The 23070-nt window shown below is 41.8% G+C and overlaps 2 protein-coding genes across 2 annotated transcripts in view; one reads left to right on the plus strand and one right to left on the minus strand.

Annotated features, from left to right (window-relative positions):
* Window positions 1-5175, minus strand: part of ncs1b (neuronal calcium sensor 1b) — a 15780-nt gene extending 10605 nt beyond the window's left edge. The window contains exons 1-6 of the mRNA XM_005729626.2: window positions 5050-5175; window positions 4843-4965; window positions 4272-4392; window positions 3103-3245; window positions 2050-2160; window positions 1495-1516 (exon numbers count right to left, since the gene is read on the minus strand). Of these exons, the coding sequence (XP_005729683.1) occupies window positions 1495-1516; window positions 2050-2160; window positions 3103-3166 (197 nt within the window). The 5' untranslated portion in view covers window positions 3167-3245; window positions 4272-4392; window positions 4843-4965; window positions 5050-5175. The remainder of the gene's footprint in view (window positions 1-1494; window positions 1517-2049; window positions 2161-3102; window positions 3246-4271; window positions 4393-4842; window positions 4966-5049) is intronic.
* Window positions 5176-5197: 22 nt separating this feature from the next.
* adamts13 (ADAM metallopeptidase with thrombospondin type 1 motif, 13) lies at window positions 5198-22883 on the plus strand. Its single transcript, XM_005729546.1, has 31 exons — window positions 5198-5283; window positions 6534-6687; window positions 6894-6951; window positions 12506-12566; window positions 12686-12819; window positions 13109-13192; window positions 13429-13553; window positions 13650-13796; window positions 14305-14439; window positions 14651-14801; window positions 14889-14993; window positions 15067-15218; window positions 15308-15371; window positions 15702-15828; window positions 15919-16067; window positions 16153-16273; window positions 16489-16569; window positions 16646-16827; window positions 16912-17068; window positions 17791-17920; window positions 17998-18177; window positions 18265-18463; window positions 18543-18645; window positions 18723-18852; window positions 18951-19127; window positions 19216-19420; window positions 19606-19915; window positions 20002-20145; window positions 20235-20414; window positions 22278-22453; window positions 22558-22883. The coding sequence occupies exons 5-31, from the start codon at window positions 12715-12717 to the stop codon at window positions 22711-22713; spliced, it is 3975 nt and encodes a 1324-aa protein (XP_005729603.1). The 5' UTR covers window positions 5198-5283; window positions 6534-6687; window positions 6894-6951; window positions 12506-12566; window positions 12686-12714; the 3' UTR covers window positions 22714-22883.
* Window positions 22884-23070: the final 187 nt, after the last annotated feature.

Consider the following 23070-nt stretch of genomic DNA (forward strand, 5'->3'; position numbering starts at 1 on the left):
TTTACTCATATTCTATCGCGATATTTCATTTTCCTATCGTTGCCTAACATTATACCGGTATTACCGTGAACGGTACAATATGGCCCAGCCCTAATTGGAATACAGCTTTTGTTTTGCTGAAAATAGAATTCATTAATTCTAGTATATCCTGTATAGCAGTAGACAAGTGGGAGTAAACCCTAGAGAGCCACAAAAAGACGAGGAAAGCAGAGGGAATGAAGGTCAGCCACTGATTTAAGAAAAAGAACTGTTTATGTGGCAGGATGTGTTATCATGCCCACACAAGCACTACTATCTGCCAGTATGTAATCAACCATTCCCACATGCCTTTCCCTTGTCTCTTTACTTTCTCTCAAGTAACCAAAGTAATTTTCAGCCTCTTGGCTCCTGGGATTACTAATGAAAAAAAAAGGGCTGGAAATCAATAGCATTAGTTTAACCAGGTGGTCTTTTGAGAGGCACTCTGAACTCATGTCGCTGCTGCTGCAGCAAGCTGACAATAGATGCTGTCTACCACCACTTCTGTTTGGCCCGGGGGAAAGTAAAAGGCTTTTAAAGACAACAAAACGACAGTAACTTAATCACTAATTTCATCTACTGTAATGTTGAACCTTGAGCAGCTCATAGTCATGGTTACTAGCCAGGTAAAACACAGAGAGGGTAAAAAGTGTTGAGTAAGCAAGGCTACATTCTCCTGTAAAAAAATAAAAATAAAAATATAAAATTACATTATCCAGCAGTCTCGCATTGTAGGAGACAGACAAATTAAAAAAAACAAACAAACAAAAAAACCTTCACAACAAATTTGGGAAAAAAGAAAATAAACACCTGAAACACAAAACATGATATTTACCAAATGTTTGTGATAATGCGACTACCTCAGATCAAGAGCAAAACAATACAGGGACTACGGATAAGGAGCTCTGCATATATCTCCATCTCAATTTGTTCTGCTCAGCATTTAAACCGAGAAACTCATCCTGTGACCATTTTCTGGTCAGTAAATGACAGGGTCAATCTCACTACTTTTAGCCAAGCCAAGCTAGCATTAAATTGGCCTCAAAAGCCATTGCTGCAGTCAGAAATTGAGGCAATTTACCATGGCTGCGATTTAATAAAAAACCGTGTTACATAACTCAGTCAGCGGCAATGGGCAATAATGCAATCAGCCAGTTGCAGGAGGGTGCGGGGCCCACTCAGTCGTTGGCCCTGCAGGGTCTAGCTAGAACACATTCAGCTTGTGCCTCCATCGCTATGAGTGTCATTGTCTCTTTTCACTTCAAAAAAAGAAAAAGAAAAAATCTTCATGCTGATACATGGGCCTATGCTACATCCTGCAGACATTTTAATAGGATTGCTGGTCCTTCCATGTAATGCCAGAACAGTCATTCAGGGAAGCATTTATGGGGAGGAGCGAGTTTGTAACTATTCCCTACGGTTTTCCACTAAAGACCAGAAAAATCACTCATTAGTGAGAGCTGTTGCACAGCCTACTGTTGTCTCTGAAGGTGTTTTACTGACGATAACAAAAAAAAAAAATTCCAAAAATATGCTCATAAGAAATTTTCTAAAATACAATAAATCCAGATGTCAGCATTTATTCCTCGTAAATAAATGGGCCTCAATTCTGGCCTTGCTGTTTACCTTTTAACACACATTATTTTCTGTGCAAAACATCCTGCATCTTTTACCAGACACACACAAACACAAACAAACAGAGGGGCACAGGGAAATTTACTGAGTCCCCAATCTGTCAAGGACCAAAGGAAAGCATTGACTAAAATGGCAGACTACGCTTCTCATGGGAGCGCAAGAGAAAGAGGTAACAGGATGAAGGAAAGCAGAAACGATAGTCTCAAGTCAAGCAACAACAGTAGCAACAAGAGAACGATCACGCTGGGAGAGAAAAGCTCAGAGCCCCTCTCAGCGATGCTAACCAGATAAGATCCTAATTATACTATTCCATTCCCTGCTCAAAGAGGGCGGTTAGGGGGAAAAGCAAAAGAGACAGGGTGAAAGGTTAAGAGAGAATGAGAAAACCAGTCAGACAGGGGGAGAGAGCGAGAGAGAGAAAGGGACAGCAGCAAGCAGTCCAGCCCAGCATGAAGTCTAATCTTCCTCCACAGCAATTTCCTGCTACAACAGCCTTCCTTGGTTCTGCTGTGGAGAGACCAACCACACAAATAACACTGTCATTAAGCAGCCAGGGGATGTCAACTCCCACCCACACCTGCACACCACGGTGCTCAAATAATAATAATAATAATAATAATAGCAATGCTGTGCTCCAAAAATAACACACAAGTGGTAATATAGTGGATACCAAGCAGACATTGCTGGTGGTAATTAGAAATGTGATCCAAAGTGATAGCTGAGCAGACGTTGATAAGCAAGATGGTAGAAATACAGTCAATTTGCACCCTAATGCATCAACGGGAACAACAATCGAAGATATAATTACAAAGTCGCACCTTCGCTACAGTTCTTTATTGGAGGGTCAGTCCCCTTTCTGTGAGTCCACCCCATCCATCGATCTTGACGCAGGAATGCAATTTATAAGTGTGGCGGCACAAGCACAAGCACAATTGATTTACCCTTTCTACGTTTAAATTTATCAATGTCTGTCACATTAGAAGTAGAACATACAGCACATAAAACCACATTCTCATCGGTAAAGAAAAGCTATCATTACAGCTGCCACAAACTCTACTATGTCCTCAGCGTAACTTAAAGACCCCCGCTTGCAACTTTTTACTCAGCCTTAGCTGATTGCAGTCTGCGATACATTCAAGAATCTGAAATTTGAAACAAATGAGGAGATCATTCGCAACTGACATCTGCTCTGTCAGTGATGAAAAATGTATAGCATCCCAAAGCATCCCAGCAGGCAGCGTTATTTACTCTTAAGCCTGTGTGGTGCACAGTGGGTGGAAAATGAGATTAGCAAACCGCAGCAATAAACTCTGTATTATGTATTCCTATTGCAAGCTGTATGTTCTTTAACCTCAGGCCAACAGGCTATGACAAGCTCACAGAAAAAGTTTCTGCAAAGTTTTTCTTTGTAAGAACAAGCAAAAAACAAACACACTTTCAGTTACTCACAGTAGGTTTTCCTTGTCAACTCCTCTACCACCTCTGGCTTGAGCTTGCTGTTGGATTTACCCATGATCTTCAGCTCTCTTCGACGCCCCCAAATCCACGCTGGCACGTATCACCTGTTACTACGTCCTCGCCAGTCTGCTCCTCTGCCAAAACACGCAAGAGAAGTGGGGCTAGTTTAGGTGCGAAGACACGGGTGAGATAGGAGAAAGACACTTTTATTTGAGTTTGCTTTGACAGAAAAGGAAATAAAACACTCCCATTCAGGCTAATCGTTCTGTATATATCACTCTAGCTGCGGTCATGATCTGCTCAGCCATCAGCACTCCACACAGACGAGTCAAACCCCAGGGGACCACGTGAAGAGGACCCAGCAGGCTATTGAGTCTATACGAGCGCTGCGGAGCGCCTATGTGTCCGCCTCATTTCTTTACAGCAGCCCGTGGGCGAAGAGTGGCGTTTGGACGCGTTGCTACCTTCGTCCTTGGATACAAGAGTCACTCAGTGGCTGGGTTAAGCACGCTCGCTCCCTCACAGTCATTCTCTGTTCTTCTCACTCCTCCCACCCCTCCTTTCCCACCACTATCTCTATTGCTCAGGGTAAGTTACTGTAGAAAAAGAGTCCTCCCTCTTGACAGCTGAGATAAGGAGGTGTGTAAACTAAAATACAATGAACAGAGCTCGACTTGGATGCCCCCCGCTGCACTTTGCGCTCGCTCTAAAACGTTAGCTCTAATCCTTGGAATTTACACAGACACCACAGTGTAAAGAAACAGTTTTAAAAAGCTTCAGTAATAATTTCTAGGGGGGAAAAAAAGAAGATACCAGAAAGACGCCAAGTCTGTTCATGGTTCTACAGCTCTGATGCCAACTGAACAGCACAAAAGAGATCCGGTGCTGCTCTTAAAATAAGCATGTGAGCTGTCTACCAAGTTTAGATGTGTATTTGAAGAGTGACAGTTTTCTTTTTTTTCTCCTCCATTCTGACTCATAATTCTCCCTCCTTTTCTGGCCTCATGACAACATGGCATGGTGGTTTCTTCCTCTCTGTCACAGAGATGGGGATAATGGAATTTCTTTGTACCGTGGGCCGGGCGTTGGCATGCACTGACGGTTAACCACAGCAGCTGTCTGAGCCACAGAATTAGAAGACTACTGTACGCACTATGCACCTTCACTGCAAACATCTGTACTCTGCGTCGACGGCCAGTGATGTCTTTGCGAGGGATGCCACGCTGGTAATCACCATTTTGCGTTTGCTCAAGCCTTCTGGTCCTGGATATTGCACAGACACTATGAAAATAAACAAACAGACAGCAGTTACAAAGGGAATGACAGGCATGTGCTGTATTTCATGAGAAATGGACTGGACTGTCACCTAGAGCCACAGACACATGGGCACTTAACTGGAAAAACACTCAAAACAAGACGACCTTTGTAGTGACTGTCTAAGCTGCTGAGTGTAGCCAGCAGGCATCACACAATATGCAGCTAGAAGAGTGCTGTCAATTTAACTGTAGAGGCTGCTATTAAAGTATTCTGCGTTAAATCAGCACAGCCTAAACGAGCAGAAAATGAAGTCACGTTGTGAAATGACTGATTCAAACAGCTGGCTAAGACAAAACAGCACAACTAAAATACATACATTCTCAACAAACGTATAGCCTGGTTAAAACCCTCGAAAAGCGCTTTGTTTTTATTAATTTCAACGTGTTTTGATTGACAGCAGCGAGAAATACATACAGTCGCGGCAGCAGCAGGTGGGATGTTGCCTGGCAGTACCATAGCAACCCTCAGTTTATGGCTACAGTGCGGGAAGCTAGTCATTGTACTCGAAACGTTTGGTACCCATGCTGTTCCGTGTAGCTAGTTGACAAGGAAAAAAACAGAAAACACACCTTTAAACGAATAAAGAAAAAAACGTTCCCATATAAAGCGGCTTCTGGTTACCTCAGCCACAAAAGCGGAAAGTCGCGGTGAAAAGAAATAATTTGCCCCACAGCAGAAAGCCGCTGTCCGACGCCGTCTTCCTTCGCCGAGTTCCGGAGTGAGCGACTCGCTGCTGCGCGGATGGCCGTCCGTACAGTCCGTGCTGCTCTGATGCCGCCGTCAGGGAGTGACGTTGCTGCCTCTGCTGCATGGCCCCGACCAACTCAGCTCAGTGCCAGAGACACTGACGTCGCGGTACCACTGGACACACACTGACTCTTTGTGTGCTTTAAGAGCCTTTACACGTGTCACCGGGCACATAGCGAGAGGTTAACTTTTCGACTCACATTCACATTATATGTAACGTTGTTTACAGGTCAGTCTGCCTGCCCAGTTTTACACACAAAAAAAGAAAGAAAAAAAAAGGTTGAAAGTGGTGGTGAGGTTTGTCTTTATAACACTCAAATTAGCCACTTACCCTTTTTAATGTTTAATCACTGCACTGGATTCAAAGTTAGTGTTTGTAACTTGAGAATTCTGAGTTTGTTGTTCAAACGGACAAAAATTAATTGTGGCAAAGGGTTGAATTAAAATGCACTAAGTTACATTTTTAGCATAAATATCAAAGTTCCTTAAGTAAAGGGGCTAAAACGATTCAGAATAATCTAACTTTTAGTCCTTCGTCGGGGTCAGTCAAGGTTGAGCAACACTACAATTCCCACAATGCCATTGAAGGCAGTCCTGCGTTTGAGGTAAAATTCCAAATTTACATGATATCTGATTTACAGCGTTTGGCCTAAATAACTACCGTTAATAACACTGGTTTGTACAAAGATCACTTTTTAAGTGTGAAGTAAAGAAAGGTTTATTTATTTTTTTATTTTTTTATTGCTATGTTTAAAAGCTACAAAGTAATCCACTTCCATATCTGCACTTGTTTAAACCTTTCAGTATTCTCACACCAAACCAAATAACACAGAAATGATTAGCATTTGTTAATGGCGTTTCTCATTAACACATCATACATATTCAATGACTTATTAAAAAAAACAAACACCTAAAATCAATGGCATTTTAAATACAAGCTATTTTCAATTATTTCAAATGTCAGCAGCAGAGCAGCCCATACTCAAAAAAAGATCACCTGCCTCTTTTGCTCTCTCTGTTCTCTCTCTTTCCTCCATTAATAGTGAATTATCACGCTTAATGTTAATGGTTGAAAACAAGGCAGGTAGCCAAGTTACACACTGAAATAGTTTTTGTGTTTCGTGATATGCTTGGTTTCGTTTTTTTAAAGCTTGGTTACAAAACGATAACATCAAGTCATGTTTGGAGAGACTGATCTGCTAGCTTGTTAAAAAGCCCATCTACAGTCTCAAAGCCTCCCTAGGGCAGCAAGCCGTTCAAACAATGGGGTGTGAATAAATGATGTGTGTAAGTGGGTCGTTACATTTTCAGCAAAAGGCTGCTGAATCACTGCTGAGTATGAACTTTAACACTCACAGGCCTTTGGTCAAAATTAAAATAACTTCACCAGAGGGCTTCAGGCATAATGAGAACACGAGTTAAAGCGTGACCACCATGGAAACGTGAGAGGGAATTTCTGAGGTCCCCCTGTTGGTGAATCGGCTACTGATGCCATAGTCTGCTGCTTGATAGGTATGTAAGTGCACACATCCTCTAAACATAACACCGTACATGCTATTACATATATGGTTTTATGTTATGTTCTTGAGAAGAAAAATGTGTGTACTCACTGCTTTTCACTTGCTTTCTCGTCAGGACCCAGACTATTCAATAACTGTTCAGTGAATCCAAGTACTCTTTATCCATCCATGCATCTTCTCTCGCTTACCCAATTCAAGGTCGCAGTGGAGCCTTTCCCAGTGAGAAGTGGAGTACACCCTGTACTGATGCAGACTGGTATTGTTATTTATTCCTTTCATATCTTAACTGTGAAATGTGTTAAGGGCCACTTACGGAATATTATTCAACCTTTGCCAGGTTCTATAAGGACTTTGTAATGAGTTTCACATAAGCAGACACACACATACACACACTCGACCGTGGAGCTGGAATGCAAGGAGCTTGTCTGGCATCAGGAGCAAGTTAGTTCAGTGTCCTCCCCAAAAACACTACTAGTGTGGAGGGCTCAGGTATCAGAAGTTTATCAAAGCTTATACATAGCTGAATACATGTATATCACTTATGAGTGAGTTATTTTTAGTAACATAAAATGCTGACACTCTGATTCAACCATAGTAAACAAAATGTTGTGGTCAAAGAAAAATACTGTTACTACTGAAAATAGGCTTCGTAAGGTACTATATTAACTTTGTAAGGTAGGGTCAAGTTTTTGACCTTCACAGAGAAAGCCTGGGTTCAAAATCCAGTGAATTATGCTTAATAAAGTTTGCTAAAAATACAAATTTCCGGGCAAAAAGAAAACGTGACTGCAGACTTGCCCGACTTGTCTGCTTTTCTCAGCAGCACAGTTTTGAAACTGAATACAGACTGGGATGTTTTTATTGCACATCTTCATATATGACTCTAATGATAGATTTGCAGGTCTTGTACACGTCCACAAAAATTAAATTCACAAATTTGACTAGAGAGAGATTGGGAGACATCTGTGTACAGGTTTGCAAATAAAGGTAAAAGCCTCATTATTCATCAAATATTTAGGGAGTAAAGTTTGTTATCCTTGGGGGTAGGGATGTGCATGCTTTTCTAATATTAGTCACTGAGCTACAAAAAAAAAAGAAAAGGTTTTTTTTTTTTTTGTGGTTATAATATGATGGATGATTTTGGAAGAATGCCCATCCCTTCTTGGCAACCACGCTATTGACTGTATTTAAAAAGTGGGCTTGGTTTCCGGGTCTGAAAAATGACACGTAAAAAGTGAAAGGGGGTTGGGGGTCGTTTTGTTACCAGAACAAGAAAGATTTCAGTAATCTCTGTGGGAAATACAAACCTTCAGTAGCTTGATCTATGAGCCCAGCAAATACTTTCCTAATGAGTTTTATGGTCTCAGTGGCTAGTTTGTTAAACACAGCATGATGTTCATTCTAGAAATGATGCTCTCTGTTAAAACACAGCAATAAAGCAGCATTTGCCTTGGGGCAGGCCTACCTTGTGATTGGTAATTTCTTACCCTACGAGGGGGCCTGTTTGTGGCCACACCCAACTACGGCTGGTTTCAAAATGCTAAGATGCAACTATCACCTCAGCCTTTGGGATGAAACGTTACTAACCAATGGGGGATTTTCTCAGTGGTTGCATACATCTCTTATGTACAGTCTGTGTGTGCAACTCATTTATGTTATTAAAACAAACTGCACAATCCACCCCATTTTTTTAAAGATTGTTCCTTCTTTTCCCAAAATTCATGAAACTCTCTTCTGTTAAATTCCATGCGTCTGACCAAAAGACAAAGAATCCACAATCGAAGGGCTGTGGCAGAAGTAAATAAAACTGAAAGCTTGAGAGTGGGATTGTAAATTGAGACACCATACCAGCAAATTTCAGGTAAGGTGTATCCAAACATAGGCTACTATAATTACTGATCTGGAGATTGCAGGGTCCTGCTGGGAAAGAGCACAAGATGGGAATAAGGGAAAATGATTTCAGATACATACTTGCTAAAAGATGGGGAAAGGAATTTTAATTGGTCTGAAGAAAAAAGATTAATGCGCTGCAGTTTCGTGTATTGATTTTTATACTGAAGGACGTGAGGACGAGTCATGTAACCAGAAGGCTCATTTGTATTTTTGCTCTCGATTCCTCTTACTCATGCTCGAGTCCAAACTTTGCAGTCAGACATCTCCATGCATAGCTTATTAAAATTCAACTCCCCCGAGCATCATGTAAACAGATGTTCAGCTATTGGATTTGTTCATTAACAACTGCCACGCCATCACCCTATAGCCCGATAGGAGCTTTCTGTTAATTCATGGGAGGATTGGATCAAAATGTAGGCTGTCTGACTTGGCCAGCTTAGTATTCAGTATCCTTCCCTGCAGTCCCTTATTGCAGTCAACTGCAGTTACAGTAGCCCCGTAGGAATAGAGAGAACAAGGCTGAGAAATAGAGAAAGAGGCCATGGCAAAAATGGGGCAAATTGCTCTAAGATTTTTTTTATCTTTCTGGATCGTTTAGAACTTTAGAAGCCTTCTTGAGTTTACTAAACTAAAGTCTGCATCTTGTATCAAGTTCAGTCTAAATGCTGTCTTATGTTTATCTAATTTTAGATCACTATGTTGAAGTTAACTTCAGTAGGTATTGCAGCAGGTAAGGTTTGCATTGTCTGGATCTGTTTGAAAGGCAATTGCATTACCATTGCACCACCCAACTGTATGCTTATACATACAGTATCTGCTTTGTGATATCACAGACTTTTAAACTAGTGTTTTTGCTGCTGCTGTCGGCCTTGTGTGATCATTCTTTTTTTGTGCATATCTGTGATGCCACACATTTTAGCTCATAAAACAGTCTCGGTGTAGAAAACTCGACTTCCAGAGCGAGACATGAAAATTCTGCTCCTATAGTCATTTAACTTCCAAACAGGACAACATTGCAGAATAATGCGTTGATCAAACACCGCTTTACCTCACATCACACCATTATTGAAACACATATTACAAAAGCGCCTCCCCTGAAAATGATTGTTCATAATCACTTGCAGATTATAGCCGTTTATCAGAAACCACACACCACGATCATTAAGGCATCACCATCAGCAGCACAGTGGCATCATTAAATGCCGGCGCAACGTCGGCATCCCTGCGATATGCTGACATATGCTAAAACAGCTGGGGGGCTCCTGGAAGAAATGCCACGGCCAGGAAAATGACTGCACATTTCGAGTTTCAGCACCCTCCGTATTGCCTTGAAAACGCTGGAAAGCTATCATATCAGGGCTGACAGTATAGCATCAACACAATATTTGTCTTAATTAGCAGATGGAACACTGAAAGGGAGGAGAAACTCCACCAGCAGGAGGAAATATTCTTAGGTTTACAGATTTTCCAGAGAGAGAGAGACACCCATGCATAAATTGAGGAAATAAATGTTCAGAGGAACGTCAGTATGTTTGAAAAACAGATGTTACAGGGCCATTCTGCTGGTACTTTTATGCATGAAGGTAACTTTGATTCAGCATCTGATACATCACTGTGACAATTTTATAAATAGTCCAGTACTTAAGTCTGAACAGAAATGCAGCTTTACTGAGACATGAAAGGTGTGCTATATTTATGCGAGGACTTCTGCTTATAGTTACAGCTGATAACTTGCAGAAAAAAGTCAGGTCAGAAGATTCTGTTCAATCATCCACTAAAACTAACATACTTGATCTGCCATCAGTGCTTTTCCCCAACATAAAGTTTTGGTGATGGACTGTCATAAAGAGGCAGGTGAACATTTCTGTTGTTTTTGTTGTTGTTGCACACACACAAATCTTTGCGACTCTGTGACAGATGGATGGAATGACAAAGAGCAGCAGATGAGCGACAATCCTTTTATGTACAAGCCAGAGCCACTCTACTTAAATGCATCTCAAAATTAAACACTGCGAGGCTGGACTTCACAGTGAAAAAAACCCAGTTTACCAAATGTCTTTCCAAAATGTCGTAATGCGTGACATGCAGTTTTACATGACTTTAATATAGTTTCTAGCAATAAGATAACTACAAATGGAGCACAAAGTGATCTAACAGAGATTACTTTCTATGAATATTTTTCAAGCCATAAACAGCTTCCTCCTTCCTCAGTAATTACAACCAAACAAAATTTTCCTGAGGCTTCATCTGCTGTGCCCACTTGTGTATCCCATATGGCTAGATATATATAATTTAGGACATCATGAATATACAATTCATGCCCTCCTCAGAGTGAGCAGGCATGAGACTCCGACGACGCTCATCACAGTCTGTTGTGCTCGGCAAATCTAGCATGGCATTGAGGTTTTAGTGGAGCAGCAACGCTGGTCTAATGCTTGTGACACCCAGCTGTTAATTCAGACTGACAACAGGCAGATATCTGGCCGACTAATGGCAGATGGGGCTTGAATCCTAGCTTTGCAGAGATAAACTATACCCCCAGAGGAAGGAAGGGGATGGAGAGGAACAGAGAGAGCGAGTGAGAGAGGAAGAGGGTCAAATGCTATTTCCACAACATTTCGGAGTTTATGTAAGGCGTGGAATACATTCTGGTTATACTTGAATCTTTTTCATAGCACGATGAGAAACCAGCGTTGTGTTAAAAGTCAGATGGAATCTGATAAGTTCATTGCTACTGTATTCATGTCATCAAAGGAATATCAAAGCATAAAGTTATATTTAAAATGGCTTTCCTCCACCAAGTGTTAAAAAAAAGCACTAAAAATAGTTGGAGAGAAGAAAGTCTTTCTTCTGACCTAATTTAAACTGTAAAGGAAATTAATTATAGCCACAGACCAAAGTTATTAGATCGTCTAATGTTGCTTAAATTGAGCTGTTTTATTGCTTACACTCTGAATCTTCGGCCCTTACAAATAAGCAGCTTAACGCTGGTTTCATCTCTGTCGTGAACATGAGGGATGTTAGTTTGTTACACTCTCGTGGAGTAGCTCCTGCTCTCCCCCCCGTTACTTTCATTTCATCCACAGGATCATGTGTGCCCTCTAATGGCTACAACGGGTAACAAACTTCACAATCACTTGTAACAAATTCAGCACAATTCATTTGTTGTCTGGGAAAGGCCTATAAATATGGTGGGGTGTCTAAAGTTGGACTTTTGGTTTCTAAATAAAGCAAGGAAGCTGCCATCACTGCAAATACAAAAACTCTCGGTGGGTCGTCATAGCTTTTATCACTCAGTGACAAAAGGCAAGAAATGACACATATTAGTCATAACACACGCTGAGAGAGCCAACCAATAAGAGCTGTCCTCTTGGTCTCCAACCCCCAAAAAAACAGCAAATGATGCGTGACGCTCATCAACTTTGTCCCTACTGTTTACATAAACGCATACTCACAGACTCTTGGCTCTGTCCTGCCTGAGTAGGAGGATCACATATTGTCCTGGTGTTAAAGCGGAGCAGGTACACACACAGGAAGAAGGAGAAACATGGTTTTTATGACTCTGTTCTGTCTGCTGCTGCTGCTGCGGCCTGGCTTAAGCGCACTAATGATTTCTCCATTGGAAAAGGTAGGTGGAAAGCTGCGGGTGAACAGGAGCACTGCGGTTAGTCATTCCACTGCTCGGAACTTCTGCAAAGTACATTGAACTCTTCAACTTTAAGCTGTTTATCATCCTGCGAAAAACCCACAAGTTACAGAGAGTCCTAACTTTGGTTATTGGATTTACATGCATACTGCTAACAAGCAATTAGCAGTATTTTCATGTTTTTTTTGGGGGTTGAACCAAAAGGCCAAAACCAAGTAAAAAACAATAAATTCAACAACAAAAGGAAAAAAAAGTTTGTTCCTTTCAAAAGCCTTTTCATCACTCGACCAGTCCAAGAGTACTTTCCTATCCAGGTTCTTCTCATTCCACAGGTATGTGTGTCAATGGAAGCTTGAAAATACAACAAAATGAGAAAAAAAGTATATACACAACCACTGGCACACAGACAGGTTATCATTCTGTGTCTGCACTGTTTTCTTCTTGGTCGCAGTAAGTGAGCGACTGCGTCGGTCAGCTGTGATGCCTGATATCACCCATCTGGAGCTACTGGTAGTGGTGGGGCCTGATGTCCAGCAGGTCCACAGGCAGGACACAGAAAGATACGTCCTCACCAACCTCAACATTGTAAGCCTGATCGCACACATGCAAAAGAAGTTAGAACTAGTGGATGGGAATGTTTACTGGAACAATCCGTAAATGGAGCTGTGAGGATGATATAGGGAGGAATCAGCAGATAATGAAAGAGGTGTTAAAAGCAATAAGTCAGAGACAGTAATGTGTTCTGAAGTTGTACCGTGTCTGCTGAATTCTTTCCATAGTCTGGCCTGGTGTAAGTGCTCCGCAATTCTATAGTCCCAATACACTGAAAGTGATGAAATATAGTAATTGGACTTATATTTCAATTTCCACCCAGGCCTCAGAGCTGTTGAGAGACATTACCCTGGGTGCCAACATGAGGGTGCACCTGGTCCGCATGATCATCCTGTCAGAGCCAGAGGTAAGTGGCTTTCTGTTATGACTCCAGCTCATTATAGTTAAGTCACAAATGACCAAATATTAGATATAGCTTTTTAGCACAATAATCTGAAGTCCTACAGTGCTTGTGTAAGCTATTGTCACATCTATAGCTTATTAAGCTGCTGCTATCCATAGTGACTCTGAATGTGAGCAACATGATTAAAAGTTTCAGTGCAAAGTACTTTAATTCTCTTGTTACATTTGACCATGTTTTAGCCAGAGATCCAGCTGTCTACCAACATCACTTCTTCTCTCAGAAGTGTGTGTGACTGGGGCAGAAGGATTAACCCTTCAAATGACACGGACCCGCTACATGCAGATCTTCTACTGTACATTACAAGGTATGTTAACTGTCTGTATCTGGTTATAACAGGATGTTTTATTATCTTGCAGATGAGCAAAATGATTTTTTTTTTTTGCTTTACCATCACAATCAGGTATGACCTGGTGTTACCTGATGGAAACAAGCAGGTCAGGGGAGTAACACAGCTCGGTGGGGCTTGCTCCAGTGACTGGAGCTGTGTGATTACAGAGGACACTGGCTTTGACCTGGGAATCACCATCGCTCATGAAATTGGCCACAGGTAAAAGGGATAATCCACGGGACCTAAAATGTATACTTTAGTTTACAGCTGTGTCTAATTTGGGGCATTCCTTATTATTTCTGTCATTTTGAAATTATCAAACAGTATAATTCAGTTTAATTGCTTTTTTCCCCCCTTAAGTGAGTTTTTCTTTCTATTTTCAGTCAGAGATAAATTTTTGTCTATACAGGAAATGTTTTCAATGTTTCCAAGAAATTCTTCACAAATCACAGACCCATAAAAAAAAGCTTTAATTGTACTGTGCAGTTTAATTCAGCTCATAACACTCACTATAGTCACCATACTGGACCGTGATTGACAGTTTAAATGGTGCTTTACATGCTTCAAGACTGTTTTACCGTAATTGTTTGCTCTGGTATTCTTGGCAATTTAAAATACCTTTAAATGTCACCAGCCAGGGAATGTCATCTTTTAACAACCGCATGCTCACAGCATCCTACACTATGGTTACTTTAACATCTTTTATGCTTGATTGTATTTCACCCAGCTTTGGAATCAACCATGACGGAGTAGGAAACACCTGCAGCAGGAGTGGGTTCATGATGGCCTCTGACGGAGGCTACAACAGTGTGGATTTGACCTGGTCTCCCTGCAGCAGACAGCAGCTTCTTACATTCTTCAGGTGGGCCAACCTGTTCACAGCAGCTGTGCAAGAAATGCCATTCATTTATCATGCACATCTGGCACTACTGAACATGGTATTTACTCTTAAGTCGTGTCTTCATATCTGCCACAGAGGTTGATCCTTAAAACGTAATTTATATTAAGTCTTCAGTCTTTCAGCGCAATATAATGTCAGCGCTTTGGGTTTTCTCATCTGTTGGTATTCTCAGTGAAGGGAAGGCGGAATGTGTAAAAGATCTCCCTGCAATGGAAGGATCCCTGCAAGACTGGAAGCCAGGGCTCTACTATGGCGTGGATGACCAGTGTCGTATAGCTTTTGGTAGCACTGCGAAAGCCTGCTCTTTCACCAATAATGACCTGGTATGTCACAGTCTTCATGGCACAGGATGGGAAATTGACATTACCACATTTTCAGTTTGTTAACAACCTTTTTCTCCTTTCCATCAGCCAGCTTGTCGTTTTCTGTCTTGCCACGTCAATCTAGACGACAATAGCTCCTGCAAACGCCTCCTAGTGCCACTTCTGGATGGGACAGAGTGCGGTCCTGATCAGGTACAGCTCTGCAGGCACCAGAGAGTCATCAAACGGTAGCGTGTTTTTCACGGGATGCAATCCTCTCTTCTAGTGGTGTCTAAAGGGGCGCTGTGTGTCTCCAGATGATCTCAGCTCCCCTGATGTGGTTCACGGCTCCTGGTCCGGCTGGTCTGAGTTTTCTTCCTGCTCGAGGACGTGTGGTGGCGGTGTCGCACTTCGTATGCGGCAATGTAACAACCCAAGGTTAACAAATGGATGCGTCAGTAAAAACATGTTGCTGAACTTCTTCTTAAGAACATGTGGGATTTTGGTGTGTCACCTCTAATTTTCAGACCTGCGTTTGGAGGGAATGATTGTGAGGGCCCAGATATCGAGGCTGAACTTTGTAACCAGCAAGTAAGTACTTACCAGCTATGTTTACATTGGGCCTCCATACAGTAGGTCAATATTGTTTAATCAATGGAACATTGCACCCAAAATCATTCCCAGCTTTGAATGAGCTTTTCTTAGTAGTTTTCAGCCCATAATTTCAACAGAAATGATTAAATGTCTTAGAATTACGAGAAAATAAGTCATGCACATGTGAAAATAAGAGCATGGGACAAATCAGCTATTCTTCAAATTCACTTTACTGCCAGAGTATCCTTACTGTAATTTGGGCTTGGCAGTGTAAACTTGACTTATTAGGAGAAAATAACACTTTTCTTACCATCTGCCTTATTGCAGCCCTGTGAGCGCACTCAACTTAATTTCATGGCAGAGCAGTGCTCCCAAACAGATAACCACCCCCTCTACCTGCCACCAAACAGTGCTTCCTTCTACACATGGATTCCTGCATTAGGCTTTACACAGGGTAGGTCTAAGCAAACTTGATTTTTTTTTTCTTTAGAGCAAAATGTGAAAAATGTGTACACCTAACATTTCTTATTCTTATCCTAACCAGGGGATGAACAGTGCAGATATATGTGCCAGTCAGATGGAGAAAACTTCATAGTGAGCCGTGGCTCTCAGTTTGTGGATGGTACTCGCTGTGAGACAGACAGCCCTCCTCCATTCGGCGCTACAGCAGCTTGTCTAAGAGGCAGATGCCAGGTAGGGATGGGTTAATGAGGCTAAATATATCAGGGATCAAATGCCATATCCCTCTTTCTGTGATCTTTCTTTTGTCTCTGATCAGCTGTTTGGCTGTGATGGTGTCCTGCACTCTGGAAAAGTAAGGGATATCTGTGGGGTGTGTGGTGGAAATGGGTCTTCCTGCAGGTTGATATCTGACTCCTACAGTGGTGGTCAGGCCAGAGGTAACAAACTGAGTGCCATTCATTTAAGTTATTTGTAAAGCAAATATGAGGTTTTCCTGCTTTTTTCCCTGTTGTACATAACAGCAAATTTAATGCTTTTGGGGTGTGAAAGGTTTTTTTTTTTCTTTACTAGTTTGAAAAGAATAATTGATGGCATTAATAACTGCTGTATTATCGTGCATCAGTTATAAATCAGTGATTTATTTTTGTTTCAGAGTACATCACCTTTGTCTCGGTGCCAGTGAATGCCACACAGGTTCATATTATCAACAGGGCACCTCTCTTCACTCATATGGGTGAGTGGCATAACTGGACAGGAGATTTACATTTCTATAAGACAACCTTAACAGGATTAAAACTTTGCATCCACAGCTGTAAAGGCTGGGGAGACGTACATTGTGTCTGGAATGGGCAGCATGGCTCTGAATATGACCCACCCTTCCCCACTGGATGAAAACCGCCTGGAGTACCGAATCCATCTAACACCTGACCTTTTGCCTGAGATGGAGGAGCTGCTCGTGCCTGGGCCTCTGCAAAAGGAGATAAAAGTACAGGTCAGGCGAGGAAATCTTACTAAACTGTTCACGTGGCTTTGTGCAACAGTTATAGTGATTTTGTTTTGTTTTTTCTCACTGTAGATCTATCGCAAATATGGAAAAGAATATGGAGAAAAAACAAATCCAAACATTAGCTTCCAGTTCTATGTGCCTACCAGAAACAGCAGCCAAATGGATGTGTTACCCAAAGGCAAATGGTCTGTTTTCCCAACACCCTGCTCTGTGTCTTGTGGATCAGGTAAGTAACTTAACGAAGAAAGTGACAAAAAAAATACTGTTGATGACGGGGATCATTTGAGACCTTGAGAGACCGTGTAGTGTTTGCTTTTTTGTTTGGGAAACAGATGTCTTTTGCAAGTAAAATGCCATATTGAAAGCATTTGTATAATAGTGTTTAGCAGTGGCTGTCAAACTCTGGTGTGCGCTGCCTACTGAGAGCTTAGATTATTGGGGAAAACAATGAAGTGGAACTAAGTTGAATGAAAATCATTTAGTTGGCAACATAAATAAAAAGGAAGCTAACACTATCATAGCAATCTTTACTTGACTAAAGTTCATATTTTGTTGCTAAAGAGTGACAAAAAGTGTACCAGTCTCTGGTGCAATGTTAACAGCACATCCCAATTCTTCTACATGATAAAGAGATTATGCTGTAGTAAATTAAAGAATACAGGCCCAGACTGTCTTGTTAATTTACAGATAATGTCCTACTTGTTTATTTTACTGTGAATTTTTCTGTCATTTAATTGTTTATCTGCTATTTCACTACTTTGGTGTAGCATGAAGGCTGTGGGGGAGGTCTTTATAAGTAGGAAAAGTTGTAAAATTCATGAAAATACAGTTAGAAGTCCATAATTTACACCCTTATGTTTGATACCTGATGTAGACTATAGGAGGCTACAACTGTTAAATCCAAGGTCTTGTAAACATTTGCCTCTTCCACCTTTCACCCCTCAACAGGTGTTCGGAGGCATGTTTATATTTGTGCAGATGAAGAGACCAGCAAACCTTTGGAGGAACATGACTGTTCAACACCCCGTCCAACCACACTGCTCTACACAACCTGTAATCTTGCACCCTGTCCCCCCAGGTTGGGTTCATACTCAGCTTCTTTTGACATACAGTGCTCAGCACAAACTAGCACATGTAAAATGTACTATTTTACAGATGGACTGCAGGGACGTTTGGGCCTTGTAGCGCCTCTTGTGGTGGGGGAGAAAGAGTGCGTCCTGTAAGGTGTGTTCAGAAACATGGATCTGATGTGGTGAAGGTTCCAGATTCCAAATGTCCACCTGATACAGCTCCGCACGCTATTGAAAAATGTAACCTGCAGCACTGTCCTGCCAGGTATGACATCTGCAATGTAATGCTGATTATTAGATTCACAGAGTGTGAACAGTTAACATTGTAAATCTTCGGTCTGTGCGTTTATAGATGGCACGCATCAGAGCCAGGGGATTGTTCGGCAATCTGCGGGCCAGGAGAAGCAAAACAGATTGTATCGTGCATCCGACCTGAAGGTGGCGTGGATGTTGAAGTCGATCAAAGTTTTTGTTCAAAGCAGATTAAACCCCCCGATTCTGTGCCCTGTGTGGTAGACGTGTGTCCCATTGGGTGGGAATCAGACCGAGAGGTAAAATCAACGATAACTTGAACTCCAGTGTTCTTTAAGAATGTGAAACATCTCTACAATTGTTGTCTTTCTTGACCAGGAACAACCCAGTCTAAAGTCTGATTTGTTACCACGCTCTAGTCAGCCTCGTGTGTATGTGTGGAGCCCTGTTATTAGCCCGTGTTCAAAGACCTGCGGCAATGGTAAGTCCTCCCTTAGTCAGAAACAGTGCTGTCTACTCAGATGTAGTAACTCAAAGCCCACTGATTATGTGCTGTAGGAACTCTGCAGGTGTGGTTTTCTTGTGTGGACCATCAAACCACACTGGGAGTGCCTGACTTCCACTGTGATGCCTCTACTAAACCTCATCCCAAGTCTGAGATATGCAGCACTTTACCCTGCCCTCCTATGTGAGACACTGTAGTAACCATAGAGATGTGTAGAAAGTAGGATGCAGATTTGAAATAAATGTTTTAAAATTACAGGATATTTTTCTTGTAACAACCAGGTGGCGCTCTAAGCAAGGAGTCTGCAGTGTTACGTGTGGAGGAGGGGTAGCAAACAGGGTGCTGTACTGTGCTCGGGAAGCAGAAGGGGAGGAGGTGGTTGTGGAAGATTCGGAGTGCAGTAACTTTCCCAAGCCCACAGCAGTGGTATCATGTAACACTCACAGCTGCCCAGCAAGGTGAAGATCACACAAAATGCAAACCTGAAATCGATTTCTGCAACAGCAAAAAAAAATAATCAACTCCCCACCACTGTCACTTGGCCAGGTGGAAGGTATTCAGGACGTTACCCTGCTCAGTCTCCTGTGACCTAGGTGTAGCTCAGAGGGTTGTGTCTTGTGTCCAGTTTATCCACGGCAAGGAGAGCATGGTGGCAGAGGAAAACTGCCATGCAGCTATCAAACCAGCCATCACAGTGCCCTGCTTGGTGCAAGTCTGCACCTTTAGGTGGGAGGTGAAGCCGTGGAGCCAGGTACGTCACAAGATGGGGATGGCTATTAGATAGAAATGGGATGAAATAATCTCTTTTGAACCTGTTTTTTTTCTCCCGTCCACTGCTTCGCTGAATACCGAAGCAGTGGACACTGATGTCTCATTAAGCATGATATTGCTAACATTGTGAAATTTCCTTGTCATAAGTGTTGTGTTTCTCTCAAGTGTTCAGTATCCTGTGGCTACGGTATCCAATCCAGAGCTGTGTCCTGCATGGGCCCCTCTAAGCCAGAGCCCCTCAGCCCCCTGATTTGCATGCACATGCCCAAGCCAATCACCATCCAGAGCTGCTACACGGGCAGCTGCAGAGATGTGCCATCCACATCAGATAAACCCACTCCTCTGCATTCCACTCTAAGCCCTAAAAACATATCACAGCCAAGCATACGCCAACTTTCTCCTAGTCCAACAGAGGCCTTCACCATCCCAGTGACCCCAGTGGCTGCCACAACACTCACTCCAACCCATAAATCAAGTCAGTAGACATAAATACTTTAAGAGCTCATGAAGAACCGAAGGAAAAGCATTATTATTAATATTATAACATCTGCTCCTGTCTAGGTGCATGTGGACAGCTACTGCTGGAGGAATCAGGCACAGTGGATTTAACTGATGTGACAGATCGCTGTGTGGTATCCATAGGCCGACCCTTGGATGAGGTCATTCACATTAAAGTGGTGTCCAGCTCCCTGGACTGCAGAAAAAGTTGGTTCTATTAATAACACTAATACTGCTACTTTCTGTGCGAAGGCTGCAGCAGCAAAATAAATGCAACTCTGCGTGCGTTTTTACAGAGGAGTACGTGGCATTTTTCGACCGACTGGCATTTATGAGGAAGTGCGCGCATGTGGGAGGTACTGAACTGACCACCAGAACAAATGTCCTGCTGGTGCGTCAAAATCTGCTCACGCCAGGGAGCGGGGTTGTGTTTACGTACAGTTCACAGAAAAATAAGAAGAGGAGCCACCATCAAGGTAAGACGGTGCTTGAACAGAACTAGGAATTTTTTGCAGAAGGAATGTTTTTGCAGAAGGATTGTCAAATATCATGAAAGATAGGATTATGATTAATGAAAGAGCATCCTTCATTTGTTGTTTGAATGGATGCAGCAACAAGTGAATTGAAACTTATTCACTTAAACTGAATTAACAGAGATTTGCAAGCCTGTACACAAGTCTTAAGCCACCCCTCACTACTTGTGCAAAGAAGGTTGTTGTTCGGTAGCGTTTGCATGTGTGTCACTCTCTTTCTACAGGGGGGCACAGCGGGGTCATGTTAGCAATCCATTCGAATTTACGTTTCATCCACCAAGATCATCAACTGAAGTTAAAGTTAATAATTTTATTGAAAATTGACAAAAGCCATACAAGTTAGAAAGTATGAGTCTTTGGTGGTGTGCATTGTCGACATATAGAAACTACCATACTAAGATTTAAAATATAATGTCACATTTGACCTCTGACCTCTCCTTAAAGCTTGATAGATTGATTTGAAGGTCAAAATGATTTAAAACTGCCTTTGTTTACATTGACAACATACGGGTAAATAGGGAAAGATATGTGGGAATTTTAAATATCATGTTACTTTGGACCGCTGACCTCTTCTTCAAGGTCAAATGAGGTCAAACTGTCCAGTCATTAACAAATCAATACCTATTATCCATTACCTACTCTTAAATAACAAAAGCCACTTTGCACTTGATTTTACTTGAATACATTTGTAGTGCAGTATGTTTAAAAAGAATAAAGAAAACTAATTAATACATACAAAATTCATTTACTATTTCCTTAAAAGAAAATACTGCCCAGAGAGTGAGCTGATTGAGGTTGGCACTCTTATTTTCCTTCCAAAGAGTTGGATGTATGTGTAATTTTCAAAAGTCATCATGAGGATAAACTGGAGGAAAGTGGAATCTACTGTTCACTGAAGCCTCATTAGAAATGCTCTCAGTGGAAGAGTGGCTTTCAAGCAGCCATTCTTAAGAAAGGGAAAGATGGAGACAATTTTGAGCTATGCCAGCTTAAACAAGAAATGGACTGATGATCAGTGGCAGCAGGTCTGAATCTAAACCAGAACTATTTAGTTCAACTTATTGTCAGCATGTCAGAGGTCAGCAGAGAGGTGCAAAAGTGAATCGTGGATTCACCTCCCCAGAGCTGGGACCTCAACATTATTGAAGCAGTGTGGAATTATTTTGGCAGACAACAGATCAAAACTTCCAAAGAAAAGCTTTGAATTTCCTTCAAGAAGCCTGAAGAACTATTCCTGAAGACTACTTTAAATTAAAAGAAAGCTTGCCTAAGAGGGTTTAGGCTGTGTGGAAGAATAAAGGTAATAATACCAAACCTAATTAGAAATGTACAAGCACTGTTTTATACCTTATATAGTGTATATATTACACGCGTGCATGTTTGCACATCTTCAGTAAATTTTGACACCTATTTCCCCATTTTTCCTAACAAAATATCAAGGAGGTTTGGCTCAAGACTTTTGCACAGTACTGTATGACGCAGTGAGAATACTTCCACAGTCTAACGCAATCATAAACAAAAGCCCTGCAATACATAACGTCAGATGAGAATACTGTAAGTTTTTTACGCTTTTGCCTCGGATAGAGTGAGACTGTTTTAAGATTTCCAGCTATATGGGCTGTTTTGTTCATATCCTTTCCATCCACCATGCAGGTGGGAAGGACGTGATATTCTAGCTATGAACAATCAATTCACAGCTATAATATTCCTTGTAGACAACTGTAAATTTTATTGCAATTGCACTAAACTGCACACAGACTATAGTGATGATAACTTGTTAACCAACGATCCATATTTGCCCCTCAGATTGTGACATTCAGCTGTTCTCCCCCAGCGGTGTGTTTGAGAATCCAATAACGTCCAGCACTAACCACACCTGTCGAGTGCTCATCAACGCCCCTCCCTCAGTGAAGATCAGAATCCAAGCACTACACATAGGATTAGTATTCAACACCACAAACTCCCAGTCTACATACATTATGGTGCGAACAAGCTCTCTAACATGTGTTGGTTCAATGTGCGCTTTTTGTCCTTGTAAGATACAGCATGAGTATAACTACTGCAATATGCTTGTTGTGTTATTCAGATCCGGGACATGGATGTCTTAAAGACCAACGTGTTTAAAGGTAACCAGCTGTTTCAGTGGCATGCGTCGGGAAATATGGCTGAGGTTGAATTTCACGGAGACTACCTGCATTCTGAAGGAAGCTTCAGAGCTCGATATTCATTTGTGCGCCTTTGATACCAGATACTGTTTTTGACAATGTTCACTTGTGCTCTGTTGAGAAGACAGAGTTAAAGGTATAATATGCAGCAGTCATCAGTTATGTGATTTCTATAAACTGAACACAACATTTATATTTGGCCCCTCCTCTCTGGCTCCACAAAGCGAGAGGGAGGAGCGGTGCTCACGCGAGCTGAAAAAGGTGAAAGATGAAAAGGAGCGGTGTTAACAAGAACGAAGCTGTGACTCAAATAGCTGTGAAATGAAATGTTATTTGTGATAACGTGATTGTTTCGCAGCACTTTTCATTCTAAATCACAACTGTGAAGGGAGGTGCTGCATTGCTGGGTTTTGTGGGAATACACCTGAAGCGCA

This window comes from Pundamilia nyererei, unplaced genomic scaffold (assembly GCF_000239375.1).
Source record: "Pundamilia nyererei isolate P.nyererei 1_Seehausen unplaced genomic scaffold, PunNye1.0 scaffold00033, whole genome shotgun sequence".
NCBI lineage: Eukaryota > Metazoa > Chordata > Actinopteri > Cichliformes > Cichlidae > Pundamilia > Pundamilia nyererei.